Consider the following 15,844-nt stretch of genomic DNA (forward strand, 5'->3'; position numbering starts at 1 on the left):
ATTCAGGTAATGACACAATATTAAAATCGAGCCTATGTAATTTGTCTTTATTTTGTGTTTGTATTTTATTTAGGCTATTAAACATCTGTCATGTGAAAAAGATTTTTCAGGGCAGTATAGAAACAATGTGTATGATCCGTCTTATTAAAAAACATATAAAAATAACATTTTGGAGATTCTGCAAGGAGTATGTAAACTTATGACTAAAGTATAAATGCAACAAAAATGATAACATTATTAGACGCCAAAATGTTGCTATGGTTATCACGTTCTTATGTTGCTATGTGTCAAATCATCGCAATTTCATGACTCAAAGGACAAAAATTAAGTGGATTCAATCCCACATTTAAATGCAGTTATCACTATTTATAATTTACAGTGTGAATGTAACCACTGCTCCTCTAGAAGTATGAAAAACAAAACTATTTAGATTGTCAACAGCGCTCCCTTTAAGCCATCACTTACCGCGTTCGGCACTCTCCCTAAAACTCTCGTCATAAACACTGACTGTAGTTGTCCGCACTGCACAGTGAATATCTTATTTATATTGCGTCTAGATCTCGAGAGACTTTGTTGTTTATGAGGGGATTTGCGAAAGGATAAAGCTCGTGCTGATTCTAAACATACATTTTGAGCGAATTATTCGCATGCGGACTCTAAAACGCCTCTGATTTGCCACTGATTTTATGCACTTAACTGTGATTGGCTACAATGCTCAACGCTGAAACAACGTTGTTTCGTTTCGTTTTTAAATAAAAAAAAATTCACAAAATTTCGTTTTGTGTCATCCAGTGCCCGGACTCGACTGGACTCGGACATTTTTCCGAGTCTAAAATGTCCCGAGTCCGTGTCAAGTCCGAGTACAAATTCATTCGAGTGCGTGACAAGTCCGAGTCCATTCAAAATTGGACTCGAGACCGGACTCGAGTCCGAGTCCGAGTTCGAGTACCCCAACTCTAACCGATTCATACAGAAATCAACAACTGTATTTGAGTGAGTCGTTTTAAATCTTCATTCAACCGATTCATCCATAACAATGATTCATAATGAGTAGCTGAATCATTCACTCAAACGATTCATTCCAACTTACTGATTCAAAACTGTAAAACAAACTACTGTGTGAATAAACTACCTAACGTTACTAGCTTTGGCTTCGCTTCAACTATTTTCGTTGGCGGAGAAAAAAATGAACTAATAACTGCCAGTATTGTGTCTAAAATGTAAGTTTTAACTTCTTGTATAATTAACTTGTTGCTTCTATAACGTTAGATAGGAAAAACGTTTAAGATCCGTCCATGGGCTAGTTTACCTCATAAATACACAAAAAGCTATTTTTCTCCTCAGAGATGGGAAACTTATGTTTAGTTATGACAAAATGTTGATTGCTGAATATAAACACTAAAAGTGCAATGCCAAAGGGACTTTGACAATGCACGCACGGACACGGTACATATTGTGTATTTTGGAGAAGATTTATGATAACTGATATAGCATATATAGCCTATATATTGCAAAATCTGCACATTTCTCCTCACTTTTGTTGGCAATAAAGATATTCAATGAGGTATGAAAAAATAACATACTTTTCACCTAGTATCAGACGTCTGAAGCTTGTTCTGTCATTTCTGATTTTATTTCTAAGCTGGCCAAAAAAAAAGTCTCCCCAGAAATGATCAATCATTTGTGTAAAAGTTGGCCTGACAACATAACCATTGCCACATGCCAAGACAATTTACAGCAAATTTGTCCCTGCAGTACACTGGACATTTGGCATGAGAAGGAATGAGATCTTTCTACAGTAGGTGAGGTTGTTTTGGAGCTCGGCTCACTCTGTCTCTCACTGTGGATCATTAATGGAAAGGAAAATGAACATTTGGATCTCTAAATGCTGTGAACTGATTCTTCTGACAGGAGCAGAAGGGACGTTTGGACCTACTGCCAGCAGGCTGTAACAGACAGATGGGTTTTCACACAAACAACAGAAAACATCAAGAGCAGTCAGGCTGGCACACACAGAAGAATCAGCAAAGGGAAGAAAGTCTGGATAATGAGGCACTGCTAGCAGGAGATGATAATTCACTCTGTGCTGTGAGAAGACAAACTGTCCACTCCATTTAGAGTTCAACTCCACAGTTACAAAGCCATATGGTGAGTTCACTAATATGATTTAGTGAGTTGTCTTATTTTAATTGTATTTAGTGCGCCATCAGGTTTTATCAAATATATAGGGTTTTGAAAGAAATAACAATTTCATATAACCTTTGTAAAGTCACAATGAAATGGAAAGAGTGACAGATCTTTTCTTTCGTATTGTAACGTACATCCAAGTAAACTGGATTATCAGTAAAGAAAAAACATTAGGGCAGGGACTTGGTTTTATTCGCTGGTTTTTGATTGGATGAAGTCAGATCTGAATGAGCATGTCACCAGAGAGAAGTCTGTCCTTCCACTGAAAGAAGTTATGAAATAAACATTAAAATATATGCATGAATTAAATCAAAAACATACATTTAGAAAATATTCATTCCATTCATTTTTTTATTGTATTGTTAAAGCACAATATTAATTATATATATATATCAAAAGTTTTGGTTCGGTATGATTTTTTATGTCTTTAAAAGAAGTCTCTTCTGCTCACCAAGGCGACATTTATTTGATTAAAAATCAAAATAAAACAATATTGTGAAACATTATGTCTTGCTGTTTTCTATGTGAATATAGTAGAGTGTAAATTATTCCTGTGATCAAAGCTGAATTTTCATCATTACAATCATTACAGTCTTCAGTCACATGATCCTTCAGAAATCACTCTAATTGTTAATTGTGCATTTATGATTATTATCTATGTTGAAACCAGTTATTTACATTATTATTTCAGGATTCTTTGATGAATAGAAAGTTCAAAACAACAGCATTTATCTGAAATATAAAGCTTTCGTAACTTTAAATACCACTGTTCAAAAGTTTGGGGTCAGTAAGAATTGTTTTGGGGTGGGGGTTGGATATCAATAATTTTATTTATCAAGGATAAATTAAATTGATCTAAAGTTACAGTAAAGACATTTATAATGTTAAAAAATATTCTATTTCAAATAAATTATGCTGTTCTTTTGAACTTTCTATTTATCAAAGAATCCTGAAATAAAAATGTAAATACGGTAACTGTTTTCAACATTGATAATAACAATGAATGTTTGTTGAGCATCAAATCATCATATTAGAATGATTTCTGAAGGATCATGTGACACTGAAGACTGGAGTAATGCATCAAAATATATTAAAATAGAAAACAGTTATTTTAAATTGTCATAATATTTCACAATATTACATTTTTTTTAAATCAAATAAATGCAGCCTTGGTGAGCAGAAGAGACTTCTTTTAAAAACATTTAAAAAATCTTACTGATCCAAAACTTTTGACTGGTATATTATATATATAATATGTAATTATACAAATATTACCATAGGCCTATATATATATATATATATATATATATATATATATATATATATATATATATATATATATATATATATATATATATATATTAGCAAAGACTAATATTGTTACTCTAAATCTGACTGCAGGGAAATATAATCACCAGCAGATGGCGGGCAAACGTCAGAATCCTGTTGATATCAAGGTATCAAAACCACACACACCAATGAAGTTTTGAACGCAAAGGACAATACTAAGTAAGTACTGACACATCCAAATATGCAGCACAAATATCATTATTAGTCCCTTACAAAAATGACTATGGTGGTACGTACCATTGTACAGTGATTACATCAGATAGTGATGATACTGTCACATTTTTGCATTTAACAGACGCTTTCATCCAAAGCGGCTTACAAAAGGAATTTATATGGCTCAACATGTCCAAAAACACACGGTACTTATTTTGTTTATTCTGGAAAACCACCAAACTAATTTTAGTTCTCATGAAATTTGACGTTTTTTTCTTCTCGGCTGTCAATGGTGAAAGATGCTGATTTGGCAACAGACTCGTGTAGTTACAACGCCTTGTTGGTCCATTTTACCTATGAGTTGTTTCAAATAACACTTCTTAAATGTGAAGTGTTGGGAGCAGGATTGAGAACCACTGAGCATTATCATTGTGTTGGTCAATTTCCATTCGCCACATCTATAAGTGAGTGAGAGTCAGTCAGGGGAGAATTAGGTGCTCTTATCTCTTAAAGTGTAATCAGTAACTACTGTAGCCTACTAAACACATCCATGCCCAGAGCACATGCACACACACACTGCTCTTACACATACTGTATGCTTTGACTCCACATGGATTTTATCTTATGAATGTGCTGGAACGCTGCGATTCTCTTTTGACCTGGTTCTTGTTTCTTGTATTAGGATCAATGAAGTTAAACCTCAACGTCATGTGCCAGTAAAGGGTAAAGCTCAGTAGGACAGCATGTTATCAGGGCTCTGCACTGAGAGTTGAGTGGTTTAGGGTTGCATGTTCAATATTGCAGATGATAGTGTTTAATAATTTATTCTTATGAAATCTAATGGCAGCATCACCACACTGCCACTTCAGTTACAGTGACCTCTTTATTCATGATGATATTCGCTACTAAACCTGGAAAATATATTCTTTAAGAAGGAAAGTGAAGGTAAATATGTGCACTAAAATGTACATTTTTATATATGAATGTGCACTGTAAGTAAACACTAAGCTTTGATTATGTTTACTGAATTAGAATATATAATGTAATCAGTGAAATTATACATTGTTATAATTGTATCTTTAATATGTAAATAACATTAAATATAATTGAATGACATCTAATTTAAACCAAAGTAAATATAATTTATTTAGATACAGTATATAATAATATAATGTAATATATAGTATAATGTATACATATCTACTATACGGATTTACTCTCAAAAATTAACCACGAAATCTAACTGAAGGTTGTTGTGTTTTTTTGTATTCCTAAGGACTTTTAAGGAATACTAGACTTTAAGATGAATTAAATTAAATTCAAGATTAATAAATGACATATGATTTTATTTTAAAAAGACATCATTAATCCAATAAAATATCAACTATACATTGGTCTGAATTCTATTAGACTATTCTGACTGAGGTGCTTGTCTCCATCAATGTTTATGGTAGTTTCGGCCTAAAGTAGTAATTGTAGAGTCGGACTTATCCTGTTTTTACATTTTTAAATACACCAGTTAATCAATATCAAGCAGTGTAATCCATTAAATCAGTCAAACAGACAGAAAACTAAGCCGAACTAAAACACTGTAGGACAGTGAAGGACATAATGGTTGAGCCTGACTCGTGTTTCTGGTTTCTTGGACATCAGTCCTCCTCTATCCTGATGACAGTGTCTCTCCCTCAGCATCAGTAATCGGTCTCGTTCAGCTCTTGAGTGCTGCATCTTGGTAAGGCCAAAGTGTAACATAAAATCAATGTTTCATTAACATTTAATGACTTGGACTGGCTTAACAGCTCCAGGACAGATGCTTGTGCGTCAGGTTTCAGAGTGACTTTAGCTGCTGACTTGATTACAGTTTGGACGTTCTTCCGGTGAGAGTTATAGCGCTGATGCATGCAGGAAAGGCTGATCCCAGTTCAGCAGCGCCATTGCTGAGATAGGTGGGCGTTGTCAGGGAGGAGCACAGGAAGAAGTCGCCCAGTCATTCTGATCTGTGACTCCTTAGTCTTGTGTTGTGATCAGAATTGATGTCTGTCTAACTGTAAGAAGTACAGACTACAAGTCGGAAACTCAGAGTATACAGTTCTGCTAATGCGGCGGCTTTAAACAAGTGTCACGGGTCCGTGAGAGGAATCTAAAAGCACTTTCAGTGTACATTTCATGTTCTGTGTTTGAGAGAAATGGAAGTAAAACATTAAGTCGATAAAAAAAAAGTGACAACGGACTGCTTGTGCTATTGATTTTATTGTTCATAAACATCACTATTGGCTTTACCCTTCATAACAGGCAAAATGTAATATCAGAAGTGGAAAAATCTTTATGTTTTTACACAGGGAGGAAGGAAGGAAAGAAGGAAGATAGAGAGAGAAGGCAAGGGAAAAGAAGAGAGACAATCTGAAATCTCTCAAGGACCATATGGAGGGCTGTGAGTTGCCTACCATATGCTGAAGGCTTTTGTCATGGAAATAACTCTTTAATTTTTTGGCACTTCATATTATTGTTCAGCCAGGCTGGGCACTTCCACAAAAGAAGAAAAAAATAACAGGAGAGAAAGAGAGAGAGAGAGAGAGAGAGAGAGAGAGAGAGAGACAAAGAAATATCGGTAGATCCTGGTGAACAGAGAGAATGATTAGCATTGTTAATATTGCTGGTAGCTAGTACAGCAGGTAATGAGCTAATGAAGTCCCTGATCCTGTTCAGCCTGTCCAGGGTTAAACGGCTCGGAAAAGGTAAAAGCAAAAGGGATCGTCTCACATGCGGTGTCTCATTATTGCTGAGATATATATACACACATATTTACATTAGTTTAAAACGCGTTCACTTTCTCAGTCTCTTCAGTTATCTCACTTTTCTGAACAGTTGTGGAAAAAGATTTTTCTGAAAACAAAGAGATGATGGTAGTCCTTTGGAATAGCCTTTAGAAGAGCTCATCATTACATCAAGCTTTGCATAATTTGAACTGACTCTGAATTCAAGCCTTATTAATATGGAAAATATCCAGATGGAAATTCATAACAGATAGTCTGTTGATTCTTCACAGCTGTGGGTGTGTCAGAAATATGAGGGGATGAGGAATAAAAGCAGGATGAATGTCCATCAGGGTCAGAAATGAATCAATGCCACCAAATGTGCTCCAAATATTTCAAATGAAAGACAAATATTTCTACATAGTATATCTGTTAGATAACATCTCTTTCTATTTCATATACACTACCGTTCAAAAGTAAGACTTTTTAATGTTTTTAATAGAGGTCTCATGTGCACCAAGGCTGCATTTATTTGATCAAAAATACATTATAAACAGTTATGAAATATTATTACAATTTAAAATAACTGTTTTCTATTTTTAATATATTTTAAAATGTAATTTATTCCTGTGATTTTCAGCAGCCAGATTACATCAGTCTTTAGTGTCACATGATCCTTCAGAAATCATATTTTATAACATTATACATGTCTTTTCTGCCAATTTAGATAAATGTAATGTATACTACAGAATAAAAGTATACATTTCTTTAAAAAAAAAAAAATCTTACTGACCCCAAACTTTTGAATGGCAGTGCATATATATATAGTACATAATATTTTATTCCATTGGCCTATCTAACAAGGTACTATAAAATATATCAAGTTATTTGATATGTTTTGAATATTTAACACTTTAAATTTTATATTACCATTTTAAATAGTGATCATTGTATCAGTGATCAAGGATTAATTTTTAATTTTAACTGTAGTTATTATATTTCTGACACTGATGTCCATGAGCAATGAGAGTGAAATACAATGCAGAAATCTGCTAGGACACAGCGTGCCAATGTACGAGGTCAGGAATGGGTGGATAAGAGGCGAAGAGCAGAAGAAAAGTGGGAGGAGAAACTCATTATCTATTCCCCGCAGGTTTTGGCCCATTACTGAGATTGTGCCGTCCTTTTTACAATATGCAAAACGCTGACAGAGCCTTTGGCTGCTGCTGCTCGACCTTCCTCACAAGGTCAAACTCAGACTCAATTATGCTCTCAGACTACTGTCTGTCCACCAACACCTGTTAACCCTTTAGAGGAGTGGACACTGCCTCTATTCGTTTTGACATGAGCTGCATCATATATGCTGATGCATATTTTCATATGCAGGGTTTCATTCCTCGTGATGGTGCTAAATGTATTTTCATTATGAAACAAGCAGTTTTGTTTCTGCTTTTTCTGCTTCATAGGACTGACAGCAAAGAGACTGCTGATTTACACCGTCGCATTTTATGATTGCACTTCTCATCCTTTCATCTCCTAACATCTTTCAGATCTTTATTATACAGGCAGTGGCACATTGGCGCCATATGCTCAGCTATTTCCATCAATGCTGCCATTAAGCTTCTATTTTGTTTCATCTCTGTCCTGAACCCAGCACTCCTTTCACTCAAACACTGAATAATCCAGCCTGATTGGCCATTCAGGGAGGGGTAGGTGGCGGGGGGGGGGGGGGGGGGGGGTCATTATTTCTGGGTCTAGGATTTGGGACTTCTATTTCACATGTCACTGAAACTCTGTCATATTCATGTCATCGTCTGGCGGCCGCAGCTTATGATGGGATTTATTTGGACAGCTAAAGCCAAATGCTTGAAATATGTCATGCTGTGGGTTAGTCTTTTTATAATTACATTCAAAACTACGGGGATGCAAGACGGTTATATTAAATTTGTGATAATAGTAATAGTAAAAAATATTGTTAGAAAAAGGCTTATTGCTGCTGATTTTGTTATTAAAATTTCATTTAAATTTGTAAGAACAACAAAAAAAGGGTTTTAATATATGTTCGATTTGCACCTTCCGGGATTGATATAATTAGATTTTTAACCCTATTAGTATTTAGATGTAAAAGACATTTCTGGAATAATAAATTGTTTGGCATTTGAGCAATGAGATGAATTGTGATGTCACAAATGTGGGTGGAGTCACACAAACACACCATAGACATAGGCTGCATCCGAAATCGCATACTCTCTTGAGTGGGTACTTATTTTGAATAAGTACATTGTGAGCGCTAAAAAAGTGTGTTCTATTTAGTATTAATGTGTGTGGTATGAATGTAATCTGGATGCACTACATTCGCCATGTTGCCCTTATCACGTGACCAACTCCATCAGTCGCGTCACCGCCATTCATAAATTCTCTCCCGTGGCCTCATGGGATAGTAAAGTGTCCATCCTATGCACACTTCTGAATCTCGCCAGAAGCAGATCATCAGTGAACTTTCTGCCTACTCTTTTATGAGTACTCTGAATTCGGACATACTTGTTTTGTCTCACACTGTTTTTTGCTTACTATATAGTAGGGAAGTATGCGATTTCAGATGCAGTCCTAGACATTCTGAATGGTCTCAGCAGAAAATGGAGTTCTAGAAACGACGAAATGAGATATGACCTTTGAGATATTAAGGAGATTTCTGTTTATTGCCCTACATTGACTGCTAACAGGACAGCTGTGATTATACAAGTTGCTGTACCTAAGAATAATTATTGCCCATTAAACAAAGCATCATCACCTGAATTCATCTGCTTTTAAACACTGCATACCGTCCCTCTCGAAAAAGAATAAAATCCCTCTACAGCTGAATCATGCATATAAAGATTTTCATTAAAGAGCAGCATTTTAAAAGGTCAACGGCAGTTCAGTATCCGATAACACAGAGAATAATCAACCAAATAAATAAATAAATAAATAGATAGATAGGTACATAAATAAATAAATACACATTAAATAAATAGGGAAATGAAAATAGTGCATAAATAAATACATAAGTACTCAACAATAATACTGGAATGGTAGAAATGAGGTTTGTATGATGGATGCTTTGAGAGCTTGGACAGAGCAGAGGTTAGAGGTCATACCTGCCTCTGGGTGAGGTAATCATGGAGCAGGAAGACAAGGGGCGGAGCCCCAGGCATCTGGAGCACATGCAGTCTGTTTTAGTGTGAGGAAGCCCAGCAGAGCGAGCAGAGATGCACGAAAGAAGTCGTTGAAAGTCCCTGTCGTCCGTATTATAAGTGTTTCGAATGTTTGGTGATCATTGTCTTGAGTGCTGTTTCCTCCATATGGTAAAACAAAAGTGATGGTCGCTCTGCTCGAACAGTTACAGGACACGATTGGCACAAATAAATAAACAAATAAACAAATAAATAATGAAACTGCAGGAAACGTTGAATATAAAAATAACAATTATAAATAAAATACCAAAAGTGTAACAAAAGTTTGCACCTTTTCAGAGGTCTACAATCTTTTTTTTTTTTGTTCTTTTTTTTTTGCAAATACTGTCATTATTCACATTTTCATAAAAAGTTTATGTTGGCAGTTGCAAAAGAATTCAAAATAAAAGAGCAGCATAAAAATACAAATTGATTTTCATTTCTCAAAAAGCACAAACCTGTTGCTGTCTTTTTTTATGTCTTTTTTTTATGATTTGCTATAAAACATCAGTAATCTAAATATTATTACTATCGTTATTAATAGGATTATGTTCATAAAAATTTGCATGCCAGGCCTCATAATTGTACGTGTCTATATGAGAGGGTCTTTTTTTTTTTACCAAAGAAAAAAAATCCAGCATCTATTCATTATTGTCTTATTATTATTGGGTTGGTTTGGGTTTTTTTCTTGGTGAAAATATTGCTTTCTAAAAAAGGGATAGTGGGGTCTGTGAAGGGGAGTCGGGGGGGGATTTTTGAGAGCGTTAACTCATCTTCATCTTTTCTCTTGTTAATTCTCGGAGCCAGACTCGTCCTCGTCTCCGGAGCCTCTGAAGCAGGCGGACTCGTAGTGCTTGTTCAGGTAGGACTTCAGCGCGAAGGTCTTATTGCAGCGCTTGCAGCTGTAGTGTTTGAAGGCCGAATGTGTCTGCATGTGCGCTCGTAGGTTGGATCGGTCGGCGAAGGCTTTCCCGCAGTGGGCGCAGGCGAAGGGTTTTTCTCCCGTATGCGATCGCATGTGCCCCTGCAGCAGCCAGGGCCGACTGAAGGCTTTACTACACACGTGACATTTGTGCTTGAGGTCGTGAGTGAGGATGTGCATGGCCAGCGCCGGCATGGACACGTAAACCTTGTCGCAGGTGGGACACTTGCGGGCCATCTTGCTGTCGAGGCTGCGGTGGGTCTGCTTGTGTCTGCTCAGGTTGGATGAAGTGGCGTAGGTTTTTCCGCACTCGTTGCAGGTGTGTCGTGGACCTCCGTTGTTCACCCCGGCCACTTCTTTCTCCTCTGCTTCATCATTTTTCGTTTCCGCGACCTCGCCCTTCCTCCTCGAGCGGCCGTCAGATATGAAGAACGCATCCATGGTGTAGCCCTCGCTGAGAGATTCGCTCTCGCTGCTGAAGTATCCGCGGGCCGTGAGGCCAGACTGAGGGCTGTCCGGGTGCTCCAGGTCCGGTTGGCAGTACTCCCCACCTCCACTGCTAACGGGGGAGTACAGCGGATCCGAGCTTGGTTTCATGTCGGCCTGCTTCTCCTCTGTGTACTCAGAAGAGCTGATGTAATCTTGGATGTAGCCTGTAGCAGGACAGAGAACATGAACTGGTTATTAACTCATTCACTTCTTCTCTGAAGTCCAGGTGTAAAGCAATTAAAGACACAGAATGTGACTACACTAAAGACTCAGAGCCCTATTTTAACGATCTAAGCACACGGTCTAAAGCGCTTGGCGCAAACGCACTTAGGACGTGTCCGAATCCACTTTTGATAGTTTACTGATGGGGAAAAATGTGTCGGCGCACCCGGTGCATGGTCTAAAAGGGTTGTACATATTCTCTTAATGATGAGTAATGGGTGTGTTTTGGGAGTAATGTACAATAAACCAATTCCCTTCTCCAATTCCCTTTAAAAGCTATTGCGTTCGCACCGTAGTGGATTCGCTATTTACATGGCGGAATTTGCAAGCGAAAAATGTAACGCTTCTCTGGCGAGGAAACGGATCTGCTCGTGCGCAAGTTTAAAGTGGACCCGCTTATGGGTGCATTTTACGAACGCGCTCTTTAAATAACCAAAAAAATATTGCGCTGTCTATTTCAGTTGCCTCAAAATAGCAATGCGCCAACAATGCGCCTGAACACATCTCGTTTTCAGAACAGCACGCCCATGGGCGCAAATGCATATAAACAATGTGGCGCAGGACATGATAACTGCGTCGGTCTGAAACTAGCAAAAAACACTTGCATCGCGCCTGGCACCCAGGTATAATAGGGCCCACAATGTTAAATCTACTGTCAGACACAACAAAATAGAAGTACAACAAATGCAATGACAATAACACCCTTAAAAACATTCTTTACTGACATTGATGGTTCCATGAAAAACCTTTAACATCCATTAAACCTTTCCATTCCATGAATGGTTCTTTAGATTGTTAAGATGTTCTTCACGTGAAGAAGATCAAATGGTTATTTTAAGAACTGTTCACTGGATCGCTGGCATCATGCGAAAAACGCCCTTTTGGAACCTTTATAGTTTCTGTGAGACTTTCCTAAAACACCTTGCATCATATCTGCCTTTTGCACTCCAAATAGCAAATACATTAAGCTGCAAGTCTATAGTTTATATGGTAAAATAATACTGGAAACCAATTTGACTATATTTTGTGCTATGCTATATGGAAGTCTGTTATTTTATTTATTTATTTTTTTAAAGGCTACTTTTTCCATTTATCTATTAATTCATTAATTTTCTCATATTTTTTTATAGCTCACATTTGTGTCTTTATATCTCACATTTGTGTCTTTATATCTCACTGTGTGTGTGTGTGTGTGTGTGTGTGTGTGTGTGTGTGTGTGTGTGTGTGTGTGTGTGTGTGTGTGTGTGTGTGTGTGTGTGTGCGCGCGCGTTCGAGACCCAGAGGGTTTTAACATGGTTAATAGCTAATTAAGCAGGTTAACTGTAGTGGAAGCACAAGTGTCTCTCTTTCCCTCCTTGAGATGAAGAAGCCACTCAGACCCTCTTTTTCTTTGATAAGATTAGCCGAGGGCTCCTGTAGAGTTTGGTGTTTATTTGTCTATTATACACAACATAATCTTTTAAAAGTGGAAGTAAATGGAGGTTGATGTTATGAATGGTCCTTACAAACCATTTTAAGGAAATCAGGACTTTACAAAGCATTTTCACTTCTGTTAGAAGAGAACCAAAGCTCTTTCCCAGATTTCAAAACCTGCTAAAATAGTTTCAAACATTGAAGTATATTAGAAAAATGTGAAAATATACTCTCTAATACAGGATGTCTTATTTCCTCTCTATCTGCTGGAACAAATAAACTCCCTCGTAACTTCTCTAAACTGATTATGGAGCCCTCTGACCGCGAAGAGCGAGTCTTAATGCATCGTGAGGGTCATTCAGTAGCTGCTAAAAGGATTTCTGGCAGCCGTGGGGCTCAGACGCGTTTATTGCCATTGGAATTTCACCGACATAATAGCCCTTCCAAGGTGCCATGTCTTTGACAAAATGTTTCTAATTCAATCTGCTTGCTAAAAGGGAAACCCAAAAGGCATTTAATGCAGTGCAATATCAGTTTGGGCTAGTTATACAGTGAGATTAAAGAAAGCAATGCGCAACAATGGTGGAGCTAACCAGTGGCAAAAAGTCAACAGGATCAGTAGAGAGAGGATGTTATTTGGGGATATAACTGTGTTGTCCACAAAAGACTGCAAGACTGCTCAGAGGTTATTAGGCTATATATATATATATATATATATATATATATATATATATATATATATATATATATTTATACATAAAAAAAATTTGTGGGGGGGGGGGGTAACTATTTGGTAACTATATTTTACATATTATTATTATATTACAGCAATGCTACTACAGGTATTGTTCCCCTACCAACCCTACCAAACTAAACCTGTGGTTTTAGCCATGAAAAAAGAAAGAAAGAAAAAGATTATGAAAACATGCGCAGTTTGAACAAATAGCATGAATATAACTGTAGTAGAAAAATAAAATAAATTAAATCATATAATATTGCTATTACTATAAATATATAATTGGGATTTTTACTGAAGCAAGTTTGAATTTATAAATAATAGAAATACTATATATAATTAATTAAGATTGCAAATGTAATTATAATGGATTTGATCATATAAGAAACAATTTTCTTATATATAAAAAGAAAAAAAATATTATTAGAATTAATAATATAACAACTCATTCATTTCATTATGATTTTACAGAAGCAACAATGATTGTAGGAACAGAAATTTGAATGTGGATATATTTTTTTTAGGGTTAGTCCATTGACTGAGAGACCAGATGGAGTTGTTTGTGCTTTGTTTTAGAAGTCTTGATGCTCGACCTTCAAGATGAAAAATAAATAAAAATGTAAAAATTTTCATATGAGAATACAATGCAACACAAAAAAGTATTGTAAAAGCATAAACCTAATTTTAAAAGGAGCAGTGCAGCTTATAAATTAATATAATCTTACAATGACCCAAAAACAGATAAACAGTCTGTTGTGTTTTTTTCTATAACAGGTGGGAAGATATCCCTCATGTCTTATCTCGCTTATCTGTGAAAAACACCACAGCAGGACAGAGAGAGCCACACATCTGCTACCGAAATCTGTCTGTGAGGACACAGAGCTCTCTGGACTCCCTTTAGTCTCTGTAGAATAGCCCAGTTTAGCTCAGCCTGTCCCATCATGTCCGCTCAGGGATGCTGGGCTTGCTCTGTGCGTGATGCTATTTGCCCTATTGTGCGAGTGCGTGCTGCTGCATCATGTGACAAAAGTCAGCACTGCCTCAAGCTTCTCTTTCCTTTCATCACCCTCGTTGTCCTTCGAGCTGTACAGTACAGTACTCGGATGTCTCCTGTGGCGTCAGTGATGGCTGAAACCCTACCTCCTCCTCCACCACTTAGATTCATGTACCCGGAAGCAGGAGAGTGAAAGAGAAATAGTGAGATGAGGCAGAAAAGAAGGATGGGGGAGGAGAGCGAGAAAGAGAGAGTGCTGTTGGTAGGGGGGGGGGGGGGAGGGTTTGGACCGAAACTCAAGGGCAGTATCAGCTAAGGACAAACACATCAGCCCCACAAAGCAGCGTGCTAGCGTTAGCATGAGCTACGCACAACAAACTGGTATCAAGCTCCTGTATGTACACTTTCGTACAGCTTTATTCGCATAAGCTGATCGCGCTGCGTGACCTGATTTGTGTCGGCATGAGTCAAAAAACAAAGTCTGGGGGGCACAATGGAGGACGGGGTTGGGGGTGAAAGGATGGAGGGTTTTACGGATTAGTTTGCGACAGAATGGGAAGATTTATGTAACATCTGTTGGACTACGTACAATGTTCAAAACACACAGCGTCAAATCTGAATTATGCCCTAGCAGATATTTTTCATAGGCTAACCATTTGGGAACATGGTTGAACATCAAGCACAAATAGTGAAGCGACTATATCTGTATGTAAACAATATATTTAGGCACCCTACTCACCATTTTCACAGAGTCGGACGCCCAGGTTTGAGCGAGAACGTGTAAAGGAGTCATCGGGATGATGATGGTGATGATGATTAGACGCTGATAAGGGAGATGAGGAAAAATCATCCAGTTTAATTTTCTTCACAAGAAATGAGCGAGGCATGGTTCACACACGGTCGCACGCGCACAGACGCAGCAGAAAATCCTTCACATCGGCCGCAGACGGACAAAAAAACCCTGGAGAAAATCGTCCCGAATGAAATCCGTCACATAAAAAAAGATCCACGTCCCAGAAACTAAAAAAACCCCCAGTGATTGTAGATAAAGGAAAAATGAAGAGCACGCAGGAGGAGAGAGATGTCTGATGGTACAATACTGTGTGTGTGTGTGTGTGACTGCTACTGTACACACACACACACCCGCTTACGCTGCTGAAAAAAAAAAAAATTCACTTGTTCAGCACTGGATAGCTCCTGGCCTGCAGCGGAGGCGGCTGAGAGGAGGAAGAGATAGAGAGGAGAGAGAGAGAGACAGAGAGAGGAAGAAAGAGAGACAGACAGACAGAGAGTGAAGAGACTGTGAGACTAGCTGAGATCAGCAGTCAGGCAGGTTTTATAGAGGCAGACGGTGGGAGTGAGATCAGGTGGTACATCGCAATGAAGCTGCTCAGCATTAATCCATCAAACATC

At 37.6% G+C, this 15,844-nt stretch overlaps 1 protein-coding gene and 1 long non-coding RNA gene across 3 annotated transcripts; one reads left to right on the plus strand and one right to left on the minus strand.

Annotated features, from left to right (window-relative positions):
- Nucleotides 1-1,138: 1,138 nt before the first annotated feature.
- LOC307012169 lies at nucleotides 1,139-11,326 on the plus strand. Of its 2 annotated transcripts, XR_013800577.1 has the most exons (6): nucleotides 1,139-1,220; nucleotides 1,643-1,802; nucleotides 1,912-2,148; nucleotides 3,589-3,696; nucleotides 10,463-10,517; nucleotides 10,602-11,326. It is a non-coding gene; the product is annotated as an uncharacterized lncRNA (long non-coding RNA). The 2 variants fall into 2 exon arrangements; XR_013800578.1 differs by lacking the exons at nucleotides 10,463-10,517; nucleotides 10,602-11,326 and adding an exon at nucleotides 6,030-6,120 and having other exon boundaries at nucleotides 3,589-3,644.
- scrt2 (scratch family zinc finger 2) lies at nucleotides 8,142-15,844 on the minus strand. Its single transcript, XM_079638524.1, has 2 exons — nucleotides 15,171-15,844; nucleotides 8,142-11,230 (listed from the first exon to the last, which is right to left on the minus strand). Exons 1-2 carry the CDS (start codon nucleotides 15,316-15,318, stop codon nucleotides 10,446-10,448), a joined length of 933 nt encoding a protein of 310 aa, XP_079494650.1. The 5' UTR covers nucleotides 15,319-15,844; the 3' UTR covers nucleotides 8,142-10,445.

This window comes from Phoxinus phoxinus, assembly GCF_949152265.1.
Source record: "Phoxinus phoxinus genome assembly, chromosome: 15".
NCBI lineage: Eukaryota > Metazoa > Chordata > Actinopteri > Cypriniformes > Leuciscidae > Phoxinus > Phoxinus phoxinus.